This window comes from Pholcus phalangioides, unplaced genomic scaffold, assembly GCF_987345545.1.
Source record: "Pholcus phalangioides strain wild (caught in Gottingen) unplaced genomic scaffold, Ppha-v1.0 ptg000024l_1, whole genome shotgun sequence".
NCBI classification, from domain to species: Eukaryota; Metazoa; Arthropoda; class Arachnida; order Araneae; family Pholcidae; genus Pholcus; species Pholcus phalangioides.
The window spans coordinates 23,873,765-23,901,606 of record NW_028301616.1 but is presented as its reverse complement, the minus strand read 5'-3'; the positions used below and the strand labels follow the sequence as shown (position 1 = coordinate 23,901,606).

General features: G+C 39.4%; 1 protein-coding gene across 1 annotated transcript; it reads right to left on the bottom strand.

The window, feature by feature from the left end:
- Positions 1 to 253: 253 nt before the first annotated feature.
- On the bottom strand, positions 254 to 21,693 carry LOC149069043 (ribitol-5-phosphate transferase FKTN-like). Its single transcript, XM_089250792.1, has 8 exons — positions 21,517 to 21,693; positions 11,879 to 12,077; positions 8,696 to 8,941; positions 7,171 to 7,445; positions 2,969 to 3,216; positions 2,735 to 2,877; positions 710 to 825; positions 254 to 567 (listed from the first exon to the last, which is right to left on the bottom strand). The coding sequence occupies exons 2-8, from the start codon at positions 11,915 to 11,917 to the stop codon at positions 402 to 404; spliced, it is 1,233 nt and encodes a 410-aa protein (XP_089106918.1). The 5' UTR covers positions 11,918 to 12,077; positions 21,517 to 21,693; the 3' UTR covers positions 254 to 401.
- Between the last annotated feature and the right edge of the window lie 6,149 nt (positions 21,694 to 27,842).

Below are 27,842 nucleotides of genomic sequence, written 5' to 3'. Positions count from 1 at the left end.
TGACCCCCCCCCCCCCGTCAGCAAAATTTCGTCATCAGCTCTGTCCCTCTGAATCCTAACTCATATTTTCATAAAGGGTGGTTGATGACGTAAGCATTATCCAAACCCCCCCCCCCATCAAAAGTCAGCAAATTGGAAATCTCCCCCCCCCCCCATCGATGATTACGTAATACTTGAACGGCTCCAAATTCCGTGTAGGAATGCGCACGAAGTGCATGTACGGTTGAGAAGTAGTGGTAGTAGTGTAGAGATTCTAGTATAACATAATTTTATGCAATCAACATCGATGGAGAGGAAAAGTCTACTTTTCAACAATTTAAGAAAATACTAGGGCTAGATATGCAATAAATTAGCAACACAATTTACCCCCAGAAAAAGAAAAAGCAATACCCCCCCCCCCCCTAGTACGTTACATCAATGTTATTAATGATTGCACCGTAATTTATTATCGGTTTCTCGAGGTCCGGTCCGAACTCTGCTTTCAAGACAGCTTCCGGGGAACAAGGCACTCGCACCAATCGGCCTAGAAATTCGGCCGAGCAGATGTCGAAACTTGGTAAAGTGTACCTAAAATTACAAAACAGTTGTCCTTATCAATGACAGTTTCACATAGGTACAATCACAAAACTATCCAGCTATTATTGGACGGGTGGTCGCAAAGTGTCGTAATGTTTGTTAAGATTCATGTCTCTCCCTCTCAGACACCTACCTAAGCAAATATCCATCTCTGTATCTTGATGTATGTCGAAGCTCTGAACCTAGTTCTTCCCGGATGAAATACAGCTCGGTTTGGACGTCGTTGAATCGCATGGTGAATTGGTGGTCCTGGAAAAAACGCACAACAAGCATACTTTATGTTAAGCATAAAAATAGTTATTCAACTAAGTATACGTAGGGTTACGATGTGCCGAAACTTGGCTAAGAGGACGCAAGCGTGCGCACTTTGGCAATGTCACTTAATGTGTTTCCAACCAGGGACGTCGGAAGTGTTTCAGACGTGTGGGTTCAATGACTTGAGATTTATGTGCAAGATTTTGATTTCTGAAGTAATTCGGAAGTTGTTTGTCCCCATGCTACAGAATTCTAATTCTACCCACTTGCTCTGACGCGACTAGATTCAAACCAGGAGCGCCCTTATCAGAAGCGGAGGACGGTGCGAAAATATAAAATCGGGGCTAAGTAGTAGCCCCCCCTTTCTGGGGTAGGGGAGGAATTGGCATCCAAAGATTCACACGTTACAACAAAATGAACAGGAACGCTGAAAAAAATCTATTTACCAATGAAAATTCAGAATTAATCAAAGAAAAAAAAAATCTCAGAATTCAAAATATGTGTGATATACTGTATATATTTTTTTTACTTCTACAGTATTACGGTAAGTACGGGCATCCCCCCCCCACAAACAGTGGGGCCCGGTGCGACCACACCTGTCACACGCCTCTTAAGGGCGGTTCTGTTTTAAACATAGGGTTATCAGACGTCCTCATTTTTTTATGTTATTCTGAGCATCCTCATACGTTTTCGAAATTTCCCTCTCTTTATTCCCCTTTTGTCCTCATTTCAAAGTTTCCGGAATTATTAAATTATTATTTTTCCTTCTTCGGAAAGAAAAATGCACTGCGAAACATCTCTTCATCCGTATGCGTGTTTACAGGTGTTTTTTCCCCTTGCACACTTCGATCAATCGCCATCGAAATCCATAGAAAACAAGAACCCAAGTTGCCTATATGGAAATCATTAAACCTTCCGGAAAAATTTGCTACCAAGATTTTTTTTTTCCGATTGCGAGCTGATAAATTCGTCTCCCTCCCCCCCCCCCCCCCCCCCAGAAAAAACCAATATAATAAAAAAACAAGAGAGAAAAAAACTATCGTTTTCTGTTATTTATACTGCACGCATGTGATCGTATACTGCCTCGAAGAAAACCCCATCCTTTCCTCTCCGCTTCTGTTATCAGATTACGAACGGAAGCTGACTCCGCCCGATTGGCGTTTGATTGGCAGGATGGGAGGGGGTGGAAATAGGTGACCAGGCAAAGCTCTCTGTACAGAGCTACTAGCTAGGATCGTGAATGCCAAAATGAGAGGGATTTAAGGAGACGAGATATCTAGGCAATGTCGCTGTAAGGGTTAAAGTTCAACTTTCAGGGGTTTTTAAGATGACTTCAAAAGGGGTAAAATGAGCCACTCATGGAAAAGTGTGATTTATTATATAAAAGTTAGTAATAAAATTCTAAAAAAAAAATTATATGTGAATATGAATACACCCTGCATCAACTTGGCTGCAAAAGTCAGTGTATCTCAAAGTGTGCGCCACGGCTTCTAGGAGCGTCGCCAACCTATGTCATGAGCGTCGCGGCGAGCTGGAGATATTGATTTGTGTGCCTGTTCATGCATTGAAGCGGTTCTTTTAATAGTGCAAATGTCCATTCAACTATTCTGGGGAGTCGCAGATGCAGTACCGTCTTAAGGCATGGGCCAACCCGGGCACGGCCCGGGGGCCTCAAGAGAAAAGGGGCCCCACAAAAAATGAGATCTGGTTGAGATTTTCGAGAATTTGCCTGGTAGGGCCTCAGAAAAATCATTTGGCACGGGGGCCAACGATGATCTTAAGACGGCCTAGCGCAGATGGCCCATAAATTGGTCAAGGGAGCCGCGGGGGACAAAAGTTTGAGAACCACTGCCCTAAGTGATACATGCACAACTAATCTCGAAATCACACAAACTAAACTCACCGATCTATCCCAATCGAAGAGATGATCCCCACTGCTATTCACTTGATCGGCCAGAACCAAATCGATTACATCGGGATCGATTTCCCACGTTGCATAATCGATTTCCGATGCTGTCGAAATGATGTCACAATCTCGATACCAACCTGAAATATTCAAATTAGTAATGCTTGATTAAATTGGAAAATTCACTTTTATAGGCTTCCCTGTAATTTTCATGTTTTGTTTCTTCCTCACCGAGCAAAGTTTCGCTCCACAAGAAGAAATCCATCAGCATTGGTTTGAAACGGAGTCTTAGTTCCTCAGAAGAACTATGAAAAGCATTTCTCAGTTTCTTGGTGGTTCGTGGCTTCTTCGTTTCGCCCACAGTCTTTTTTCGATCGCATTCCAAGAACCTCGAAGATGAGATCTGCTGAAGGAAAGAAACGGGATCCGAAGGAATGTAGATGGAGCCACCATCGTATTCCAGTCTCACTGGAACAAACCTAATAAAACCATAGAAAATTTTCAACTTATGTTACATGGCATGAAAGGATATCACAGTCAAGCCTGTCTGTACAGAATTTCTTTAGTATCCCCTTGAGCGCAATTTATGCACTCACACAAAAAAAACTTTTTATATTACGGTGTTAATGAAATAACCAATCATTTTCAAGTCTCCACTTCACTCATGGCCCCGTTGGCCTATCCATTGAGCCCCCGAGATTATTCATCATTTTTTGCCTTTCATAACAGAGGAGTCCCTGTCCAGGGCCCACCAAAGATCTCTATGGGCCCTACTGCAGGATTCATGGGTCTCTGCGCAGTCCCCGGTTTAACGCGTGGTTGGGACTCACGAGGCTGGAGCCCCGTCAGCCTATTGAGAGGCATATTCACGAATCAAAAACTTTGATTATAACCATCACCAGAAGAAAAGCTTCCGTACAAGAACTCTAAGATATGCTTTAACTGAAATAATCAGGATGCTAATCATTGAATTACAGGTTTTTCACCTGAGTTGCCGGTGAATATATCCCGAGTAGAAAATCAAGTATCCATTCTCAATGGTTTACGTGAGCACCATGACCCCTCCCCCAAAGGTGGGGCCGACAAGGCTCTAACACGGGGGTCCGGGACAAATCTTATTGTTTCTGTTTTTACAATATAGAGGCCCTACGAAAGATCTCAGTCTTGGGGAGGGGCTGTCTTCGGGTGACGGGGCACGATGATAACCGAGATACTAGCGGCGGGAGAAAAAAATTTATTTTTACGTAAAATATACCCTCTTCATCCCCTCCCCCTTCCGATGGAGGTACATTATCTTTTATTTCACCTGCACAGAATTTTTCTCTGCACACAGAATTCCCATGCCTGTGCAGAATGACAAAATAACACGCTACCCCATACAATGTGGAGAACTTTTTCTCTGCTCATAAAAAAACTGTACATATGGAGGCATTCTCAGTCATTCTCACAGTCTAAACGTCCATATTTTTTGTAAACTTATAAAACCATGAAAAAAAGAAAATGAAAAATTTTCTCCATAACCAATAAACGGGAAAAAAAGTAAAATTTTATCAGCATGAATCACCCGATTTCATAATGATTCTACACTTGAAGTCGAGCATTAACAAAAATTGTTCATAAAAACGTAGACACGCATTTTCCCCCGTATATTCACAAAATACTTATCATTATATTGTGTTTTAATTTTTAAGAAATATACAATTTTGAGAAATCGGATGATTCTCTCCAAATCACCCTGTAAACCTACTATCTTGATATCATCCGCTACATGCTAAAAGCACGAATGCACAAATTTTCCTTTCTTTTTATCAGCTGTTTGGATATCTTATTTTGCTATCCAAGTTGTGCCTGAAACGCGAATGCGTATCCCTGTTGAAACACGTTTCAAAACACTTCATAAAAATAACTTCCATAGAGTAACATGGGTAGAGTAAATATTCAAACGTTATTTTTTTGCAAGGACATTGCGCAGTCGTGATTCTGGCGTGACGGAGCCGATATATTGATTATTGTGCAAGTAGAATTTGATGAAGTTACATTGTACGATACACATGGTAATCAGCTCAGCTGAATAAAGGCATTCTTTAGTTTTGACATATTTTAAAATAAAAATGAATGTCTTATTTGGAAGTTCTTATTTTGAAGATTCTCTCACGACCCCCCCCCCCCCCCCACCCTTTAGTTCATTGACGCGACCACAGAGTAATAATACTATAGAGTGCGCGCGAGGGGTTACAATGTGAAGCAAAGATCCGGAGTCACGTGATTCCGGTCGAAAGGCTGGTCAGGGAATCTCGCTGGCAATGCTTTCCTTATGGCTACTCGTATGACGATCTACACGCGCTGTCTTATTTTTGATTAGAATGGCCAACACGTGTGCAGCTTTCGGATGTTCTGAACGGTTTAGGAAAGGAGGAACATTATCCTTTCACAAAGGAATACTTTTTTGCTTATTCCCCTTCTTATAAATTAAAAATTGGAATATTAAATTGACGATGCAATGGATTTCTGACGTAATCTCAGTTTCTAACGACTCCATTTTGGATTTAATTCAATTAAAGTTCCAAGTTTTGGTAAAATTCAAATGACATGAATCATTATTAAATGTTTTAATAGAATTTTTGGCAATAAATGATTGAAATTGTGAGTTTTATGAAGTTTTAACTGAAATATACGTCTCCGCAAGATTTGGCGAGATTTGGCGAGCTAGTGAGTTCATTCGAGTTTTGCTCAACTTGGAAGAAAATATGCTTTTCAGATGGAGAAATTTATGAAAAATATTCTATTTAAATAGAATGTGAGGAAAACTCCCCCCCCCCTCTAGACAATTGCAGTTTTGCATAAAAATGCATAACAACCTCTAAAAATAATAGTATTTTTACCCCTCTTCGTAACGGTTATGTTTGCATATGCTGATAAATACAGCAAAAGCCAACATGAACTAAGCCGATGAAAAAAAATCTCTCTCTATCTTCGCATTTATTATTAATTTAATTTTTATGGCGAAATATGTGTAGTGCACGCATCTCATACGGACAGAACTAAGTTGTTGAAATAAAGTGATATTTCAGCATGGATTTTTTCCATATTCATTAAACTTACTAACTTCATTTTGAGAATTATTCGATTCATTCGTAAAAAGTGATAAATGCTACGAAATTCATCAAACTTACTAAAAATATTGGTAATTATGCATATATTTACCAACTATTATGCATAATTTCTGAAGATAACGCGCACTACGGATTTATCAAATTTACAGTAACATAAACATTATATATTTGTTGTATACAATATTTTGTTTCCTGTGTGTGTATAGATATTTAGAAAGCTATTAAAAACTGTGCCAAAAAAATTTATTTCATGAAATTTATACTGTTTATATTCACTTCCTTCAAATATTATATATTCAATTAAAATTTAAAAACCCATGTGTTAAGAAATTATTAAGAATTATCACTTAATGGAAAATAAATAAATTCCGTTTTCCAATATTTGTTTATTTTATAGAATTTATTTTTTCAAATCTGATACTCCCTAAATATTTCACATAAAAATGAGTGAAATTCATTGAAAAAATGAAGGAAAGTTTTCATCAACTTGATCGAATTGAGTCAAATTTCGTTACAGCAACATCCTAGCTTCTGCGAAAACGCGCCAAATGTAATAGCGCAGAACCTGTTCTTTCCCCGACAATACTGCTCATCTTTTCTTCACGTTCGACAAGTTTTATGAATAGCGTGCGCGGTCTATTTATATCTTAAGTCTATGGACGCGACCCACGGTTAGCGCACCACTGCTTTCATCCCTCGGTCACCAAGTCATTCTTTTAGTGACTCACATGCTTGCACACACTCTAGGTTTCACCCAAGTGGTCTGGATTTTTCTTAAACGATACTATCCTGTTAAAAACGCACGAAGAAAAGCTTTGCGAGTATCAGTAACATGAAAGTTTTTCCTCTTTGAAAACTCTACGAGTTCCGGCATTTTTAAGGGTTCCACGGCGTTTCATCACACGGAACCCCCCCCCCCCCCCAGGGTTCCGCGGAACATCAGTTGGAGAGCCATTTTGCCTTAGAGACACAAACTTATTAGGTGTCATTCACAAGTATTCGGATTTGCTGACTTGATGACAAGGGGGGGGGGGGGGGGGGAAGAGGGGTTTGAAGGTTGCTTACGTCATCAACCACCCATTTTTTGAAGATATGAAATATTCTAAGCTGCTGACGAAATTTTGCTCACGGGGAGGAGGGGGTCAGTGTTTTGCTGACAAGGGGGGGGAGGGAGGGGGGTCAAAAATGGCTGAAAATCTGCTTACGTAATACTTGAATGGTCCCTTACCCACAAATAACCGCGATTTGGGTTTACCTCCAACCTTTTGGAATGACTGATATCAGCATCAGACTGAAATCCGAGCTTTGACGCCAACTCACCTCTCGTAGGCCGAATCCATACCTGCGTACAGCAACTTCTCCATCTTAACGATGTTCATAAGCCTCGTGGGCAAAGCTGGTAATTTTTCGAACCACAGGAAACCCCGCCTCGAGAAGAACACGACGACGTGCATCACGATGTTCCGGCGAATGTAGAAATGGTGACTCGATAAGTTGCCCGGAATCTTCTTGCCTTGGCGCGATGACATCCATCTCCGTCCCTCAGACTTCACTTCGTAATGTTGGAATCGGAACTCCTTCAAAACGGTCTCGTTCTAGATTTGAGGAAGGAAATTTTTTTTTGTATTTGAATTAAGTTGTGATGGGAATAATGCAGATTGAAATTTCTTTTGAAGAAGAGTTCACTAAAACTTAATGACGGGAAGGGGATTCACGGAAAATATTCATCGCCAACAATTCACCAAGAAGAAATTTCACCGAAGGAAAAACTCACCGACAACAGTCCAGTCGACACAAGCTTCAGTAGACTACTAAAACTGATTTCGCGACAGTTCGCTGCCGAGAAATCGAGTGAGTGGGTAGTGAAATTACTGAGTGAACTCACTCGCTCACTGACTAGGTCACTCACGTACTCACTAACTCGGTCACTCTGTGGTGAACAGTTGTTTGTGAACTTTTACCTTTCTCTGAATTTTCCATCGATGAATCATGTTGGTGTATTTTCCAGTGTTAGTGAACAATTAAATCATTGAGTGAAGGAGTTATAGTCACTTGTTCATTCACTCACTCACTCAATACCGTACTACTTTACCGCACATTAACTCCCGTCAAATCACCATACGGCAATTTCATACTCTGGAGTTGGGTGAGAAATTAAGACACCATCTATCAGTGATCGCTCTAGGCCAACACTACCTGTATAACAAGGCCTCCGCACGAATCTTGTGACGTCAATGAAGGCCATTTCTCTTATTTCCATTGGATATACTGCAAAAAAAAAGTAAATATATCGCATGCGTAAGCCTGCTATATTCAATGGCAATAGGTGAAATGGCCTTCTTCAGTGACGTCACGAGCTTTGTGCGGAGGCCTTGTTCTATAGGTGGTGTTGCCTAGGCTCGGTAGGTAAAGAACTTGTTTTCCCTAAATGTTCTTTCCCCCCTTACCGAACCCGTGGATCCTGACGGTAACCTTCATGGTGGAAGACTAGCATCTTACCTCACTCACTGACTAGGTTACTTGCTCACTCGTTCACACATTACTCACTCAGACATTCACATAGTGCCGTCTTAAGGCATAGACCCGGGGGGGGTGGGGGGATGCCCTCTAGAGAAAAGCAGCCTCACAAAAAATGAGATCTGGTTGAAATCTTCGATAATTTGCCTGGTTGGTCCTCAGATAAAATCACTTAGCCCGCCCCCCCCCCCCGATGCTCTTAAGACGGCTCTTTATTCACTCACTGGCTCGGACACTCTTTGAGGAACTGTTATCATCGGTGAACTTCTACCCATAAATGAATTTTCCGTCGGTGATGGATTTACCCGGTCATGTCTCCAGAACTTACTGAATTGATCTTTGGAAGATCTCGTTCCAGGATAGCGAAGTTAACGACGTTCGAAGTTCCCAGAATGGACTCCATGTCGCACCTCCGTGCCGCGAGCAGAACTTTCAGCTTTTCCGTCGTCATGCAGTACAATATGCTCGGCTCCACGAGCACTGGCTTGACGTCGAGTTGGGACATCGCCAAGTTGAAGTCCAATAAGACGGTGCTGACTGGGTGTTGGACTCGTTGACGTTTTGAGCTTCTTTTCTACAGGTAAAATTGAAAATAAGTCCATAAACTGACATATACAAAGTATAGCTATTAGTTTTTCATAAATCCCTCCACCACTCAGAGCCGGACGTTTTAACGCATGGGCCACACCTTGTATGGGTCAGAGCAACACCCCCTATAGATAAGGGCGTATTCTCCCCTCTTATCTACAGGGGGTGTTGCTCTGAGACCCTCATAATAAGATGCGTATGTAAAGTGGGGTGGGCTATAGCCCAGAGTGGCAAATATTTGATGAATGAGTAGCTTAGGAAATTAGTGTAGAATGAGAGAAGGGCGACAAAGCCATGAGTTCACTTATGTTTAGAGGTCGGGGGAAGATCCAAGTTAGTGAGTGATCACAAGAGTGATCTAGATATGTGGGCAACAGCGGGAGTGGCCGAGCATGTCAGCGACAAAGATCTAGAGCTGGGGTGCACAAATTTTTCAGTCAGCGGGCCAGATATGCCGTATTTCTGCATCTCGCGGGCCAGAAATAATATATACAGTCGAATCCCGTTTTAACGAGAATACCGTTATAACGAAAATCTCGTCAAAAGGAGAACTTCTAATCCACCAGATAAGTTTACATAGGAACAATGCGAAAAACCTGGAAATTCCTTTATAACGAAATTTTGTTTCAACGAAGTGATTTCTCCGGTCTCTTGAGTTCGTTATAACGGGATTAGACTGTGTATATATACACACACACACACACACAAATATATATATATATATATATATATATATATATATATATATATATATATATATATATATATAGGGTGACAAATGACCCGTATTTTACTGAACATTCTGATCATTTTGGTCATCTCAACCTTTTCATAAAATGTCCCTTTTTTTCCCTTTTATTTTAAACACTAATTTTTTATTTCAAGAATTCTTATAATTTTCATGACCTTTATGAAGTAATGCCTTTTTGGCTATAATTGGCATTTTTACTTGCCTTTTTTCAATTTTTTTAGCTCAAATTGACACTTTGTTATGCTAAAATTGGCGTCTTTACTTTTACAAATTTTTTAGCTCAAATTTGCACCATTACTTGCCTTTTTCATTTTTTCAACTCCAATTGGCAACTGTACTTGCCTTGGACTTCTTTTTTTTTTGTGATAAATGCAATAGACAAGGATGACGTCACTCTCCGCTATCATACGAAGGTTTTTTAGCAACTGGATGTCGCGAAGATATATTTTGGAAAGAGAAAATTCAACTGCCCCTGCGGGGAATCGAACCCACCTCTTTTCACTTTCCGGGTGAACGCCCTATATTTTCCAAAATATATCTTCGCGACATCCAGTTGTTAAAACCTTCGTATGATAGCGGAGAGTGACGTCATCCTTGTCTAAGTCGCCATCTGGTGGCAGCGTCAGCAGTTGTGAGCTTGGCCTGAGTCTGGTCCGGCCGTCCATGTACGGTCCCTTTCAGTGTACACGAGCTCCAAGGAAAGATTGAGAGATTCAGTGCCTCTGTAGTCTAGGGCGTTCACCCGGAAAGTGAAAGGACGTGGGTTCGATTCCCCGCAGGGGCAGTTGAATTTTCTCTCTTTCCAAAATATATCTTCGCGACATCCAGTTGTTAAAACCTTCGTATAAATGCAATATCCTGTGTGGATACCAATTTCCCGTATTTTATGAATTAAATGTGGTCAGCTTAGGCACTTATTGTGTCGTGTTTGGCAGCTGCCGTTATCGATAATTTTCCACTAGAACACTTTCCGCGGGCCGGCTGGAACCTCTTGGTGGCCCACAGGTTGCGCACCCCTAATCTAGAGAGCGTGCAAACATATGTGGGACCGCAAGAGTGATCCAGAAAGTGTGCAAGCATGTGAGCGATCAAAAGAGTCACCCGGAAAGTGCAAATGTAGGCACCCCCCTTTCGCAACAGCGTTACTGGTGGAGCCGACTGATCTAATATATTTTCGAATTCTCATATTTATGCTAGAATCATGATCATCGGCCTTCCACTCACTCAGCCGCTGTGGTGGTCGAGTGGTCGTAATGACGGACTCGCATCGCGGGGATCCGGGTTCGAACCCCACCGTCACCGCAGTGGTGGTCGGCTGAAGTTGGTTTCCTGTGGTTCCCAACTTCGAGGCGCAAATGCGAACCGATCTCCCCATTAAAAAGTCTCGCCTCAGAGAGCAACACGCCTACAACGATAAATTATTCAATCATTACACTTCACTCACAGTTAGAAAAATTGGTGGCAGATGGCAGCACGACACATAACCAGCATTACACAGAAACAAACTTCACCTCAGGTTTCACTACACGTATACACACACATTTCCGCATGTACCAATTCGTTAGAGGTTCCGCAGAGGAATATGGATGAGGTGCATGTGGGGTTTAGTAGTAGTAGTAGCCTTCCACTCAAACTTAGAAGTCAATCTTCACCTATGAGGGTGCAAGCGTGTGAGTGACCAAAGAAGTGACCCAGAAAGCGAGAGGTAAGGTCAGTGATTTACCAAAACAGTGACCTAGACAGTGTGTGAGCATGGGAGTGACGTTAGTGAGCTATTAAAAAAAGAATACGGTGAGCGACGAATCGCATTAGTGAGTGGCCAAAAGAATGCAAGCATGTCCAGGTCAGTGAGGGGAGTAATAATGGAAGTAGTAGTGGTGGAAGTATAGTGAGCGAGGGCCGAACCTAGAGCTATGAAAACGCGCGCGACCAAAAAAGTGACTTGGGGCAAAGGCATATTCACAATAGGTATCTTTCGGTCAAGAGAATTATTCTAGAATGGGTAAATGGACAGCAAAATTTGCAGAGCCCACAAGCGATAAAACAGTCTCTGCTCATAATAATTTTCCATTGCAATTAACATCAACTGTGCCCCCCCCCCCCCCATGCTACTGTTAAGATAGCCCTGATACAGAGTGGCGTTGTGAGCACCAAAATTGACAATATTTTTACTTGCAGCATTTCCGTCGTGGCGGTCATCGTAGCCATCATCCGAATCGCTCTTTCGTATTACATTCAGCTGATCATTGGCAGCGACAACGCAGAGGAGTTTGCTGGGTGCCTTCAGACAATGTCCGTATCCGTCCCGCAGAACATCAGCGACATTAGCAATGACAGAGGAATCCCTCAGAAACTGTTGCTCACTTGGCATCTAAAAATAAAGATATTTTCTATATCTACAGGGTGTCCAATAAACTCGTAAATGGTGTAAAAATTCATAAAAATTGAACAATGATAGGTTAATTCAGAAATTCGTACACCCTGCATTTTTTTTTTTTTTTTTTTTGGACTCTGATTTGCATGTTCCTAGTGCTTTGCTTTCGTGCAGCACCCTCTATCGACAATTTGACCAATTTTCTTTTGCATCAAAAAAAGATTATTCCCCCTTCGTGAGAATAACTTCCGCATTCGTATATGACAATTCCTTCAATTTTTATGAACTTTCAAACTGTTCACGAATTTACGGGACACCCTGTATTTCGATGGGCAGAAAATGAATGAATGATGATCGAAAATAAGGATAAAGTTTTTAGCAATTTTTATTGTTGAAATAAAAATTATTTTTTTGCAATTTTAATTCTCAAAAAATAAAATTTTGATTTTTGAAAGAAAAAAACAATTTTTGAGTTTTTAAAAACCGAAACTAAAAACTAAATTTATGTTGAAAAAAAAGGAATTTAAAATAAAAACAAATAGAACTCATTAGAACCTTTCAGTTCTAAAAAAATGAGCGTACTTACAAAAATACGCGAGAAAAGTACTTGTTTTTAAACAAAGTTTTGCCCAAATCAGTAGCGGTTTACGGAAATTTCTCACCTTGCTGAGTGACCAAGTGAGTGAATGGAATGCGTGACCGTATGAGTGAGTGACAGTATGCGATCGTACGATAAACCAAGTATGTGGTCCCTCATACGGTTGCTAACTTAGGGCCGTATTTCACAGACATGGTTTAAACTGTAGTCACAATTTTTGGATAAGAGATCAACATAAACTGGTTAAAAATCTGAATTTAACCAATCCGTGTCGATCTCTTATCAAACAAAAGTGACGATAGTTTAAACCGGTGGTTCTCAACCTTTTTTTTTTGTCCATGGGCCCCCTTTCAACCATTTCTCATTCCTATGCCCCCCTCCCCCCCTCTAGCGAACATGAATAATTTTCTACAACCCCCGTTTTTCCATTAGAAGATAGTTGTTCAAAAATTGTCTGAAGTATATGAATATGTTTCAATTTAATTTTATTAATTTTTAATTTGTGAAAATAACTAAAGAGCAAAATAAACGTAATAGAATACAGTAAAAAAAATAGAATGAATTATTTGCAATCAATGTAAATTCTGCGCTTGAAGACGGCACAATGTCATCAAGTTACTGTACTCGTTACAGTGAAATCTGACGATACGAGGGGTCACTGGAAGAAAATTCTTTCCCCCACCGAAACATGTTCAACAAGATCCTCAGAACTAGTAAGAACTAAATCCAAAATAGCAGTACCCCTAGTGGCTTCTGATACATGCTGATACGAAACATTTTCGAGCACCAACTTAAGAAAGTCTCTTTCATACTGATCTCTAAATGAAAGGTTTACCCAATCAATACCTGGGTAATTGAAATCCCCTAGTATGAGAACCCTCTTACGCTTACACATGTAGGAAAATTCACCATGGATGAAATTTGTATTATTCCAAATTAGTTTATTTTTGTGTAAATAATTATGGTTTCATTGAGAAAATGTCAGTTGTAGCTCCCAAAATACGCATTCTTGTAGTGATAAAAATCACAAAAAGTGGTAGCAAGCAGTTTTATTAATTTTATTCTCTTCATGCGGATAAAAGTAGTTAAGAGTAGCCACACAAATTAATCACAATTGAAAAAGTTCAACCTTTCACATCGTTTTCAACAATAATACATGTATCAAGGATATAGGTTCATGTTGTAGCCCTACTATAAACTTAAAAAAATGAACTAAAATACGTGTGAAAAATATTTAAATATTTGTTTGAAACATTCATTCCAGAGAAATCATGTACGCAGTCACAGGGACGGATTAACCATTAAGCAAAATAAGCACGTGCTTAAGGCATCAGTACAAAAAGGCACCACAAAAAGATATGAAATGGTATTTTTTTTAATGTAAAAATTTTTTTCAACATCGATCATCCGATAGAAGATCCTAAAATTTAAAGAACACTTGATTGTATAGTTGAAGTTCATTATCACAAGGATGGCACAAAAGATGAGAAACTAATAATATTGCAAACTAGACCACATTATTTTGCTGAGGTTTTTGTGATTAGCTTTTCACAATTTTCATAAAGTACGCCCAGGGCTGTCTTAACATTATCACACGCCCACATACAAAGTGATTTTTCTGAGAGAGGCACTGCTGCATAGCTAAAAATTCCTATCTACCTATTTGCATATTTACTCTAGAAAATCGGAACCAGATCTAGTTGTCACTTGGTTGTCAGAAGTGCTCAGGTGAGCCCATGCGGTAAACCAAGTTCTACACAATAAGGACATGATTTTTGTGGATCATTAGTGGATCAACTGTGTAGTTTGATCTATAGAAGTAAAAGAGAATAACCAATATATAACGGTGATTCGTCAGAAATAAGATACCTACTGGCAGGGCCGCAACTGGATACTTGGTTAGCCGGGGCAACCACTCATTTAGGCACCCCCCCCCCGTAATGCTGAAGGATAGGTTGAATGGTTATAAATCTGCGCCCCCTTTTTAACGCGCCCGGGTCACCAGACTCGCCTGTTCCCCGCCCCCCCCAACTACTTGCGGCCCTGCGTATTGGTAATATTATGGCTATTCTAAGACTCAATGGTTTCTCCTTGGAGTACTGTTACAGACTTTATCTCATCAACCGTTCGTTTTAGTGGTATGGCTCTAATTTTAAAAATTCTCAAAATGTGACCAGAAATTACCCTGTACGAGTTTTGAGGATGAAAATACAGTGTACACAAAATAAAAAAATGAAATTTTTATACGATTCCTTCCCCTCCCCCCGCCCTCCAACTTCCAATTAGACAGTTGTTGCTCTTTCTCTTCTGAGCCCAACAAACAAATTACATGTTTTTAATTGCATTATTCCCTGAGATATTTAAATTCAAAAATCGGAGACCAGTCCGGGCTTAGGAGAATTTCATGGCTGGCCCAATGCAAAAAAAAAAAATTGCGGGCCCCCTCTAACATTTTTTTTATGTAGTTACTCCTCGACTTACAAACTTTTCGAGTTACGAACATAAATCTTGAATGGGGAATTTTGTTTTCAAGAAAAGAACGAACTCTATCACACTCATTTTTTTTCATTATTTCAGGAACGCGTTGATAGTCTGGATCGTAATCAAACACGATCCATTGAGAGGGAATGGCATTAATTTTACAAAATTCATAAATTATTAATAGTAATTATCACGTGGTCCACCTGCTGACACTTCGTCGTGGCTCGAACCCTATTGAACAGACATAAATTTTCGTCAAACTTTTAAAGCGCTTCATCACCATCTCTTTATCAAATATACGTTGCAATTCTATAATTTTGATCATTTTTCGAATTTTTTATTGATGTTTTTGTTTAATTAATGTAAATTAATAGAAGTAAAGGAATCAGGTACTACCATTCCATGACCCCCCCCCCCCACAAGAGTGGGGCTGACAGGCAGGATCGTCGTAATCGCATCATAGGCCCCCGAGCCAAAGGATTTTTTGGAGGCCCTACCTGAAAAATTCTCGAAAAATTCGTAAAATAAATAAATAAATAAATAAAATAAATAAATAAATTGAATCTGGTAACCCTATCTGAAGACCACATAATCCGTATTTTCACTTATTTGTTCGATCATACATATTGTCCGAATGTTTTTGTGGAAAGAAATAATTATTTTTTTCTACATAAAATCGATTGTTGCAAATGTACAATTTTTGTTACCAAAATATTCGTCTCAAAAAAAAATTTTATGCCAAAAAATAACAAAGAACTCTCTATCTCTCTCTTTCATCATCGCATGAGTTGATTGCAATTTCGAGATTAAATGGCAGCACCAACAGTACATAAATCAAGCCTACGGAGAGCGGGGCTCGGATAGAGTATGACGTCAGCGGTCTCCACCTTGGCAGTGCTGAGAACTGTCCCCCCCAACATCTTTCGTCGGAACATCACGTGACTTCGCGAAAACAAACACGATCCCCCGTTATTTTCTTATGGCATAAATAGGAGTTTAAAACAATAAATTAAAAAATAATTTCAGCATGGACGAGATAATTCCAAAATTAATGAAAGTTATCATTTCAGCATTAATGGAAGAAAATATTCCAGAATTAATGTAAGAGATAATTGCAGCACTGATAAAAGGGATAATTCCAAAATTAATGAAAGAGACAATTCCAGAATTAATGAATTAATGAGATATAATTTCAGAATTAATGAATTAATGAGATATAATTTCAGAATCAATGACAGAAATAATTCCAGCATTAATGAAAGAAATAATTTCAGCATTAATGAAAGAAACAAATCCAGAATTGATGAAAGCAATTATTTCAGAAGTAATGAAAGAAATAATAATTAATAAAGGAAATAATTCCAGAATTAATGAAAGAATATTCAAAAAATAATGAAGGAAAATTCCAGACTTAATGGAGGAAAATTCAAGAAATGGTGAACGAAATTATTCCACATTAATGAAAGAAATGAGATTCCGGTATTAAATGAAAATAATTTAATCTTTTTTCATCTCTCTTTAGATGAGTTCTTTATCCTTTTTTTAAATCTTTAAAACCCAATATTTAAAGATCGAACTGTACATTTCTATGGAAAAATTGCCAGGCGGGAAGTTTGTTTTCTCCGAGTGACGTGATTTCCCTGCATTTGATGTCGCTGCAGTCGCGGTGGCTGGATGCTCCCTCCTGTAATATATAATCTCTGTCGTCTGCTTCTCTCCAGGTTACTTGTTTCGGACTGCTCCTTGTGCCCTGAAGAAATTACTGAACTGGCAGTTCCAACTTCCAGTTCCGTTCGTGAGCTCAGCTTGTAGGAAACCGACTTCTTGTCTGTCGTCTGCTCATTAAGAGGTTCTTTGCTTTGGACGCCTCCTTATGCTCAAATAAAATAACCGAACTTATAGTTCAAATTTCCAGTTCAGTTTACGAGCTTTGTTTATAAGGAACTGAGCGGAATAAAGAATATAGTTTTTTACTTTGAACTTCATCACCACATGAGTCGCTTTTAAATTTGAGGTTAGATGGCAGCACATTACTATAAAGTGGAGTGTGGAAAAATTCCCTTTTTACGATCTTATCCGTCGTCTGCTTGTGTGGAGATCCTTTGTTTTGGATGTCTCCTTGGGTCTTCAAAAAATTACTGAACTGGAAGATTGATCTTTCAGGTCAGTTTATAAGCTTTGTTTATAAAGAGTAAAGCTGAATGAAGAATTTAGTTTTTTATACCTGAGCTTCGCCATCACTACATAAGGCACTTCTGATTTCGAAAGTAGGTAGCAGCACCAACAATATTTTTAAAAATGAATGTCTTAAAGTATTCTAGAGTATTAAATTAATTTTAATTCACTTAAAAAATTGTTAGTGCCATTGTGAATTCGCTGCAAATGCTACAAGGCAAAAAAAAAAACAAACTGCTTTAGCGGACGGCGTAAAATTTCGAGTCAGCCGGTATATACGGGTTTTATCATTGCGTAACGCAGTGACAAAACTTTTCATGTGAACATAATAATGATTCATTATTCAAGCCCATCGAAAAATATAAATAATCAGATTTTCAAATAAGAAAATTATCAGTTTGTTGACTTCAATTTCGATACGGTGAAAATCTGATATTTCGTTGGATGACAAGCTACCTTCAAGTGGCTTTTTAGTTCATAATGTGGCCGCTCTCTCGCAGGCGAACGAAGCAACGTGCGAGTTGGCTTAGACACAATACAATATTTCACATAATAGTCCGTACTATATTTAATATACAAGGCGCTTAAGCCGGGTTTTCCTAGGAATAGGTTTGTTGCGCAGCGTGAACCGAATTAGACTATTTCGCGCCGACGGAAACGTGTTACATAATCACGCTACGCGTTTGTGTTTTCCTATCGAGGCGCATCAGATCAGGGTGGCTACATAAAGTATATGGCTTTGGCATCAGCTACTCTGTCGTCTGCATGCTCCGGTTTGAAGGGAAGGAAAAGAAAACACACAAATAGTGAAGAGAATATCGGCAAAACCGCGGCGCACGACGCATTTGACTCCTCCAGAAGCAGTCGACCAATCACGCCCGACGTAAAGCGCTGTCGTGAGGCGTATTGCGCTTTGTAGGAAAACAGTCATGCTGTTTTACTTACTGGTGAGTGGACGGCGTGTCGCGCTGGGCGAATCACGTTGCGCGCGGCACAGGAAACCTGCTCCTAGGAAAACCCGGCTTTAGGTAACGGGGCATATGACATTTTACTGGCGAACCATTGGTCCTGGAAAAAGTGCAATATTCACTGAGATATTCAAAGACAGTTGGAAAAAAAATATATTAAATGCGAGGAAACCATTTTACCCGCATTTAATGCTGTTTTCGAATTCACATATCTGGGTGAATATTGCTCTTAGAAACGTGAAATTATTTTAGTTGCCATCGGAAAAGACAGAGCAACGACTTCTTAATTGGGTTCTTTGGCACACGATGACGGTATAAAAAGTTTTTTTTACTTATAACTATACAACCCCTTACAACATGAATGGCATATCTGAGTTGGACACGTGATTTGGATACTTTTTCTAGTTGGGTATGTCTCTAAGACTAACGACTCACCAGTAAAGTACCATACGCCCTGTTACCCATGCAGTCTGCATACGCACGTAACAAAAATAGTTTGAGACGAAATACAGTCGACTCTCGTTTTAACGAATACCGTTATAACGGGAAAAAAATCGTTTTAACGAAAACTTTTCTAATGCCTCGGATAAGTTTACATAGGAACAATATAAAAATTTGAAATTCCTTTGTAACGAAATTTCTTTTTTACTCCGGTCTCTTGGAGTTCATTATAATGGGGCTTGACTGTATTCCCACCAAAAAGAAATCTGATATTTTTCCACTAAAGTAATTGAACTTTTGCAATTTGATCTGAAAACAGTCCTTTTTATAATGATTATGTCATTTTACTTTTATAAATTTAGGAAGGAAACAAAAGGAGGAAAGGGTGGGGGAGGAAAAAAAATGGCCGAGAGGGGCTGTATTGTGCGTAAATGCCTTGAAATTCCACTTGTGCGCAAGGGGATTCGCGCCTCACTCCCAGTTTTATGTCAAAATTTCACATTTATGAGACATTTGACTAAGGTTACGATTAGCCTCTATGTATAGCTTTCAATATTAAAATATTTCGTTTATATATACGAAGCACAATTTCAATTATTTGACATTTTCATTTTGACTCGAACTCAAAATCTTTGGCATTTAGACATCATTTCTATCTATCAAATCCACGAGGTTTTTACAGATTGTGAAAAATGCGTCGCTGAATTGGTTTTGCATGCGTATTATCAACACTGAAAACCATGAATTTTAGGTTGACCGATACAAAGATACGCATTGAGCCGGTCGGTTATGGACATTTCAAAGTGAAGACTTGCGTGAGAATTTATTACGCGTTTCTGAGAAATCAGCAGACGCAGTGAGTCTCAAATAAACGGATTTAAATTGCTGCTTTAAATGTGGTCATACGCCATTTTATAATTTTTTTTTTCTTCTAATGTCCACAACATTGTTCTTGCAGGATAGGAAAATTGCATTGAAATTATTTGGGATGTTGCAGGCCAGTACTAGGCCAGCAACAGGCTTACATAGTAGGGCAGTTATATTATAGTATAGATTAAAAAAACTTTAAAGATGTGGTGTCAATCTTAGAATCTGCTTGGATTGCATATAGAAACCAATCAGCAGACCAAATGACGTTAAGACCGTCTTAAATATGTTTAAAATTACGTTTTTCCTATTGAATTGAAAGGAATGGCATATGAACACTTGGGATTTTGAAACAACAGCAAATTTATGCAATTACAGTTTCTTAAGTTATACAGCAATGTAGTTTTAAAAAATATAATTTCGTGGGTATTTTTCCTCATGTATGATTTGGTCTTTTGGAGTTCGTTATAACTGAATTCGACTTCATTTCTTTTCAGTGGAGGCAATGGGTGTTAGCACACCCCTCCCCAAAAATTCATAAAAAATACCCCAGAGCAATCATTCCTTATTCGATTTTTATAAATAATTATATAATAATTTTATAATTCCCCATCAGACCACTCAGTGCCGGTTGAAAATAGCTTTCCGTCTGTAATTGAATGAAAATGATGGGGGGGGGGGGGTTACAAGCTTTCATTTTCCACCCATTTACTTCTTGGATTACATTTACTACCAGCACACTCAAAAGAATGTCAATGAATGGTCAACAAATCTTTGTCTGTTTTCTTTATGGCAGCCCTCTTTGAATGAAAAGTCTTCGAACACACACACAATTTTCTGTCTTTACAGTTACTCCATTTTGCTTAAACCTCTTCTATAGTTTGTGTCAGGGCCTACTGTCACCCCCAAGTCATAAACCCCCCGAGCTTACACGCAACACTTTATTTCCTTCTTGATGTTAATGTTACTCAAATAGAGGAAATATTGCAAAAATTATATTCTATGCATTTTGTTTGAAATTAAATTTTTTTAGTCAGTGACTAAAAAAAATTTAATTTCTCAAACTTCACCGTGGCCCTCGTATCAGTAGCCGTGGCTCCCCTTTTGCAAGATTTTCATCCGTGGGCCCCCCCCCCGGAATATCCTGGGGCCCTCCTGAGGACATATGGCCCCCGGTTGAGAACCACTGGTTTAAACCATGTCTGTGAATACCGCCCTTGATCACTAAGGCTGTCACTCGTACGGTCAGGCACTTGATGACTCATACTCACTTAACCATTCACCCACACAACCATAGTCACTCACATTTACTCATACGATCACTCACTTGATCACTCTTTCTTATTTTACGGTCACTTGCTCACCCATACCGTCACTTCACACTCACTCATACGGTCATTCACTTAATCTTTCATACGGCTACTCACTCACTTGATCACTCATGCGGTCTCATACGCTCTCTCACCCATACAATTACTCACTCATATAGTCAATGACGAGCTCACTTTGTCCCTCTTATAGTCACTCACTCTCTTACTTATAGGGGGACTCACCCAATCAATTGGCCATTCACAAAGTCAGTGCGGGAAGCGTCGGAATCGTCAATAAATTGTAGGTACCGGTCTAATTATCCCTCATGTGCAGAAAATGACCTTGGTGCGACAAAAATGATCAACACAGTCAGTCACTCACACACTCGGCCATTCGTACATACAGGGCAAGCGAAATGTCAGCGGGCTGTAGAAAAGGGTGATAAGTTCGAAGGGCCTTCATATTTAAGTAACTGATGATCAAGAACTTATTCAGTAAATTAAAATCTTCCAAACGACGACTAAAAATTGCATCATATGAAAAAAAAAAAAAATTCATCTGCGCAATAATTATAATACACATGACACAAGCTTACCTGCACGTGCCTGAATACAAGAATCTGACTTATCAACCAACCAGCAATCGACACGGCAACTAAGGAAGACGCGATCTTTAGATACCTCGAGATATTAATAGCAGCCATGCTTCGTAACACTGACTATCACACTCAGCAATCAACAAGGAAGCACACGTGTACACCAGAACAGCATTCAGGACAACATCCGTGACTTGTATATTTTTATAGCCTCGTGGAGAGATCAAAGGGCGATCGACACCCCCTTTAATGGATAGTTTTTGATGGAATGCATCGGGGGGAAAAAAAAAACTCCAAATTCCAAGTATTAATCCAATAAAAAATCATTGATCAATCAAAAAAAACGTTTCAAGAAAATACTAGTACGTAGTTATAATGATCGTGAATGTATTTTTAACATTGTCAGTCGAACCGGGGGAAAAGCTTCCAACAATGTGTCTGTAAAGTGATACGAATTCTAAACAAATTCAGAATAAAATTCTGACATGAAAGCTCCAAAAATGCTCATTTATTTCTAGTTTCCTAGTTTAACTATAAGCATATTCACCAGATTTTGCACCAAATGTGGCGTCAAAATTTATTGTTTCGCATAGAGAGTACAGGGTGTATTATCAATTCGTAAAATGTTAAAAAAAAAAAAAATCATGAAAATTAAAGGAATATGAAAATTTTTATTTTATATTTGATACAGGGAAAAAAATTGGTTAAAATTCTCAGTCGATAGAGGGCACTGCAAGAAATCAAATCACAGAACCTTTATTTAATCTCTTCTGTGTCCGAAACCTCCGCCGGCTGTTCGTGGCTGAGGTTAACAACAACTACAATACTGCTTTTTATCCACCAATGTACGAAAGCAAATCAGAGTCCTATAAAATATTCTGGGTGTAGGTTAAATAGACCAGACCAAAATTAAATTTTGGCTGATTCCCAGCCCTATGGGCCGCCTGTCAGCATACAAGCTGGCCATGAAGGCCTATGAAGAAAGGGAAGAGTATATATTGTTTGTGTAAAGAATTATGTTGTGCATGTTTGTGTTAGTGCTTGATTTAAAAAAGTCCAATCGGTCATGGTCTGTCTGTCTACTCTAACACACTCAATGCCGCCACAACATACACAGTGCCACCACAAAACATCACAAGGGAGAAAGTACATTCGATCATAACATCTGTTCTGGGTGTAAAAGGGGAAAAAACATCATATGGGTGTCGTGACGAAAAAAACCTTCAATTTTCGTCATCAAAATTCAAAAAGCATACATGAAAGTTCTGTTCAAGTATTCAGTGCAGTGCCTTCAGAAAAAATTTCCCCATACAATCAAAAATTGTATGAATGTCCTAAAAATGTCCAAGTAGAAAGTCCAACTGTCACTTTTTTTTTTCTCTCCCAGTTCCATCAATAAGGTGATTAAATGCGGTTAAGAAAAACAAAATAAATGCGACTAAATATGGATAAATGCAGATAAAGTTCTATCAGGACACAAAATACAATTGTGTGCAATTGCTGGCTCCTTAATTTTACAAATTACAGAGATGAAAAGAACATGCTCACTTATATACAATATTTACAATATTCCCCCTTCCTGAGAAATAACTTATGTTGCCTTAAAGTAGCTCCCAGTCCAAGTGCATTATCTGTCTAGGTCTCCTATATTTCCTTAGGATCCTTATGTCGTAATTCACTATTTCTTTGAGGTGTACAAAATCATAGTTTAGCATTCTGTCGAATTGTTCTGTATTTAATTGTTTAATGTATGTAAATATATGCGAATGTTCCATTTCTTATATTAACTCCTCTTACATACCAGGGTGCACCTACAAATCTCCTCAGGATCTTGTTTTGAGTAATTTGTGGTTTTTTTATGTTTGTTTTGCAAGCCTGGGCCGACGCATATAGCATTGTTGGTCTTAAAATTCAAGTGAACTACATCTTCGAATTTCTCTGTTACGAGCGTTTACATAACGTTGGTTTCCATCGTAATGGCTGCCATTGGTGGATAAAAAACACCATGTTGTTTTCTCTTCAGCCACTTCAGCTCCTTCAGCTTCACTGTAGAACCAAGCCATGACTGTAAAAATGAAGGGACGGACGGACGGACGGACATTCATTTTTACAGTCATGGCTAATAAATCGAAGAGAAGAGCTACGTGTGTCGTTATTCGCACACGGGGCTTGATTATTCTTTATGGGCATTGCATAATATTTTATCATGTATATATATATTGTTTTTAATATTGCATTTTTAATTGGGTTGCTGTATTTTTTAAATATATGACATCCGTATTTGTTATGGGCATCTTTTTCTCAGCCACCTCGTTGAGCATTTTGCCTGCTGTTGCGTTGTATTTTTATTTAGTAGTAGCCTTCATCAGAAAGGGTCCCTGGAACACAAAGGGTTAAAAGGTCTGCGGTAAAGGATGGAAATGAGTTAGCGTCGTCGTCATACAGTTGTGCTCAGACTTTGGTGACGACCGGGAATCAGTGTTTTTTGGTTTTTCCTTCCCTTATTTTATCCAACAGCCACCTTCTTTCGTTTTGTTTGTTGCTTCAATGTTCCAGCGCTTTGTTGAAAATTGTTAGATACGGTGTCAGTTCCAAGCTTGCTGCTCCACTGCTTATTTGCGAATGAATATCTAGGGTTTCTCTGAGATCTTCAGGAAGTTTCACCCTCACAGCGGTGTCTTATATTGTGAATCGAGTCGTTATAATATCACTTGAAGGTTGGTGATTAATCAAATTGCTGTTCGTACCGCTAGACTTCCAGTGGTGTTGGCTGCTATTTAACTCACATACGGTGAGATCCTTGTTGTTAATGCGTCTCATAAGCTCGGTAAGCACTCTTTTTGCAATCCACCGTCTCTCTCAATTCCGCTGATTAATTAACTAACCCCTTCACGTGCAAGGCTGTTGGCGATAAATTAGAATGATCTGTGTTATACGTATAGGCGATAAATATGGTAGCCTTGTTCTCGCGTTAAAAAAACGAAGGGAAAGAAACCGAAAAAAAACAATTGGGGGGGGGAGGGAGAGGAACAGTACAGACAGTAGATAATTAGATAAGAAAGTTACAAAGAGATAAGATATTTACAGTACCTTGCTTTTTCACCCTCACCTGCGTGTTACCTTTGTCACTGCCATGTACAGTATATAATAGAAAGGTTAATTCTGAGAAATTATATTGTATGTGGGGAGGAATGCCGTGGAAAACGAGGAGGGAGAAAAGGTGGAACATACACTACTTTATTTCATAGGGTTACAATAAGCTTCGCGATGAGGAAAAAAGAGGATGAGAAACAGAGAAGTTGAAGAAACGGACAGCTAGATTTTATTTATTCCACTGGCATTTGGACGTAATATTACGTCCCTGATCGTGAAATAGTTAACAAAACATTTCCCAACATCAATTACCTCAAGTCATAGGCGGGAATAGACTTGGAAGTCTGGGGGGGACATGATGATGATGTCAATTCATATATACATATATACATTAGATCAGTCGACTCCATCTTTGACACTGGGGGGGGAGGATGCCCCCCCCCCGGATTCCCTCCCATGCTTCAAGTTGTTCCCCACCCCGTCATTTGTCGAGAAGGACAGGCTCACGATTTTAAAAGACTTATCCTAGTGTCCTGGGAAAACGTAACACAGTACAATCCCGACTGTCCGGCCTAATGAGGCGGAAGGGCGGGCCGGAGTTCTATAAATGCCCACTTCCTACATGCCATGGTCGAAAATGTTTTATACGAGCAGTGTTCGGCTTCAACTTGATGCATGGAACTGATTATTAAAAAAAAGGCTGGAGTTTTCGATCCCTTCTGCGGAATAAAAAATATATTTTTTGTATCAAAATAATGTGCCGTAAGTGCTCGAGCAGCCGGGCCGTCTTAAGAGCATCACGGGCCAAGTGATTTTTCTGAGGCCCTACCACGTAAATTCTGGAAAATTTCAACCAGATCTTATTTTTGTGAATCTAATGCGACAATGCCTCAAGACGACACTGTCGAACAGTCGGTGTTTACGCAACAAAAACACTGCGATGACGACGTTATCGAGAGCACTGCCGTGGCGCTTTTAGTGAAATTTCTAGGCGGCCAAAATAGCACTAAAAACGCCAAACGGGAAAGCGCCGAAGCTCTTGCGCTATTCTCGTTGGGCAGTTGCTTTACCTAAAAGTAAATAATAGAATCATCCGACATGACGTAACGTGACGTAGCCAGTGTTCTTCTCGTGATCGGTGGACTATACATAGTGGGTAATGCAAGCAGCCCTCGTTGCATTCACATGAAAATCGATTCAAAATGTGCACCTTTCACACGGTATGTACTGCACTGTACGTTTCAAATAATTATTTCAGAAAAGCGAAGTCCAACAATATAAATTTGATTACGAAAATTATGTAAATAGTTCTTTCCTATCTATAGTTCTTTTCCTATTTATTATGTCATTTTCACCCGTAAACAGTCATTATCTTATATAAAAATGAAAATTAATGCTTTCCTCTGTAAATATCGACAAATTCGCAACAAACTAAGGTAATTGAAATAAAAGATAGGCCTTTAATCATTGAAAAAAGCTGAACAAGGAATAGTGATTGGCTGTAGCGATAATACTAACGTCGCAATACGCTCAAAGATAGCGGATAAGTCAGCCTGGAGATTCCCCCCCCCTCCACTTAGGATCTCATACACGGTAATGTCCTTGAAGTATAGTAATTTCTGTGCGAAGTCGGCAGTATCTGTACAGTCGCACCAACACCACCTATATAACAAGGCCTCCGCACGAACCTTGTGACGTCGATGAAGGAAGGCCATTTCTCCTATTGCCATTGGATATACTGCAAAAAAGGTAAAAATATCACATACGTCGGCCTGCTATATTTAATGGCAATAGGTGAAATGGCCTTCTTCAGTGACGTGCTTCGTGAGGGAAGCCTTGTTCTATAAGGTGGTGCTGGTCCTTCAATTTTGGAACAATTCTCAACCTACTTCACCAACTCTTGCCATATCATAATTCACTGTTATTAATGGGATGGAAATGAAGGCGCGGTCGATCGGTGGTCGCCTCAAGTTCGTGGGGAAAATACCTTAACTGCATCCTCCCTCGGATTCGCACCCGGGACCAACCTTCACAAAGGTAAACGAGCTTCTTACCACCACGCCACTCGGGCGGTATATGGTATATGACTGGAGTTGGTGCAGTGTGGAAATTTCCAGCTAGTGGAGATGGGTGGGAAATCAAGGCACCATCTATCGCTGGCCGCCCCAGGCTCGATAGATAAAGAGCTTTTTTTTATTTTTTTCGGCTGGATTCAAAACCATGGACCTTGACAAAAACCTTCATAGTGAAAGACGAGAATCTTACCACTGCGCCACTCGTGCCAGTTCTCAACTTGGTGGCATATACCCCCCCCTACCAACCGGTCCTGAGATATTCTGAGTGCGAGGTCACAGCAGATGAAATGGGGGGAGTCATGACAATTGATGAAGGTGGGGGCCACAGAGAACTGTGCAGCAATGAAGCTTCCAAGTGAAATATCATGTAAAAAAATGTGGCTACTTTCAAAATCCATCAGAGCTGTTTATAGAACCAAAGTCGTGGTGGCCCTTTGGCAATTTCTTTTGGCTATGATCGGCAACCACACTGGCTTTACACTATTTTTTAATGTAATTTGCAACTTTACAATTTTTTTATTACACTGTAATTGTCGTTTACTTGTGCTGTTATACTTGCCAATTATAGCCAAATGTAAAATTATAGCCAATTATAGCCAAAAAATGTCAAGTATTTTCAGACAGGTTCCACCCCCCCCCCGTTTTTTTTCTTTTTTTTTTTAACGGTAACTGGTCACTCGCATTTGACAATTTTTTTTTTTTTTTTTTTTTTTTTTGCTGTAATTTGTGATGTCCCGTATGGATCCCGATTTCCCGTATATTTATGAATGAAATATCGTCAACATAGGCTTTTATCGTTTTGTGTGTGTTAATTTTCCACCGCAACACCTTCCGCTTGCCGGATGGAACTTCTAAGGGCCGTATTCACCGACATGGTTTAAACTGTAGTGTCACAATTTTTGAAAAAAACATCTACATAGATTGGTTAAAACCTGAATTTAACCAATATCCGTGTAGATCTCTTATCAAAAAATTGTGACTATAGTTTAAACCATGTCGGTTGCATTTGCTCGAATGTAAACGATCATCATGTTAGTCGAATTTTTCAAGTTTTATAAAAGCCCTTTTACAAAACTTATAGTGTAATCCCGGCCTTACATGCCATTACATCAGAACTGAGTTATCATATTTATCGCCGATTCGTCAAACAAAGATCAT

Excerpts from the sequence above, each read along its gene's own strand:
- LOC149069043 (XM_089250792.1), bottom strand. The coding sequence starts at position 11,917 with ATGATGGCTACGATGACCGCCACGACGGAAATGCTGCAA. Across the intron at positions 826-2,734 it reads TCTTCGATTGGGATAGATCG|GACCACCAATTCACCATGCG; the intron begins GTGAGTTTAGTT and ends CGTTTTTTCCAG. Across the intron at positions 568-709 it reads AGAGATGGATATTTGCTTAG|GTACACTTTACCAAGTTTCG; the intron begins GTAGGTGTCTGA and ends TTGTAATTTTAG.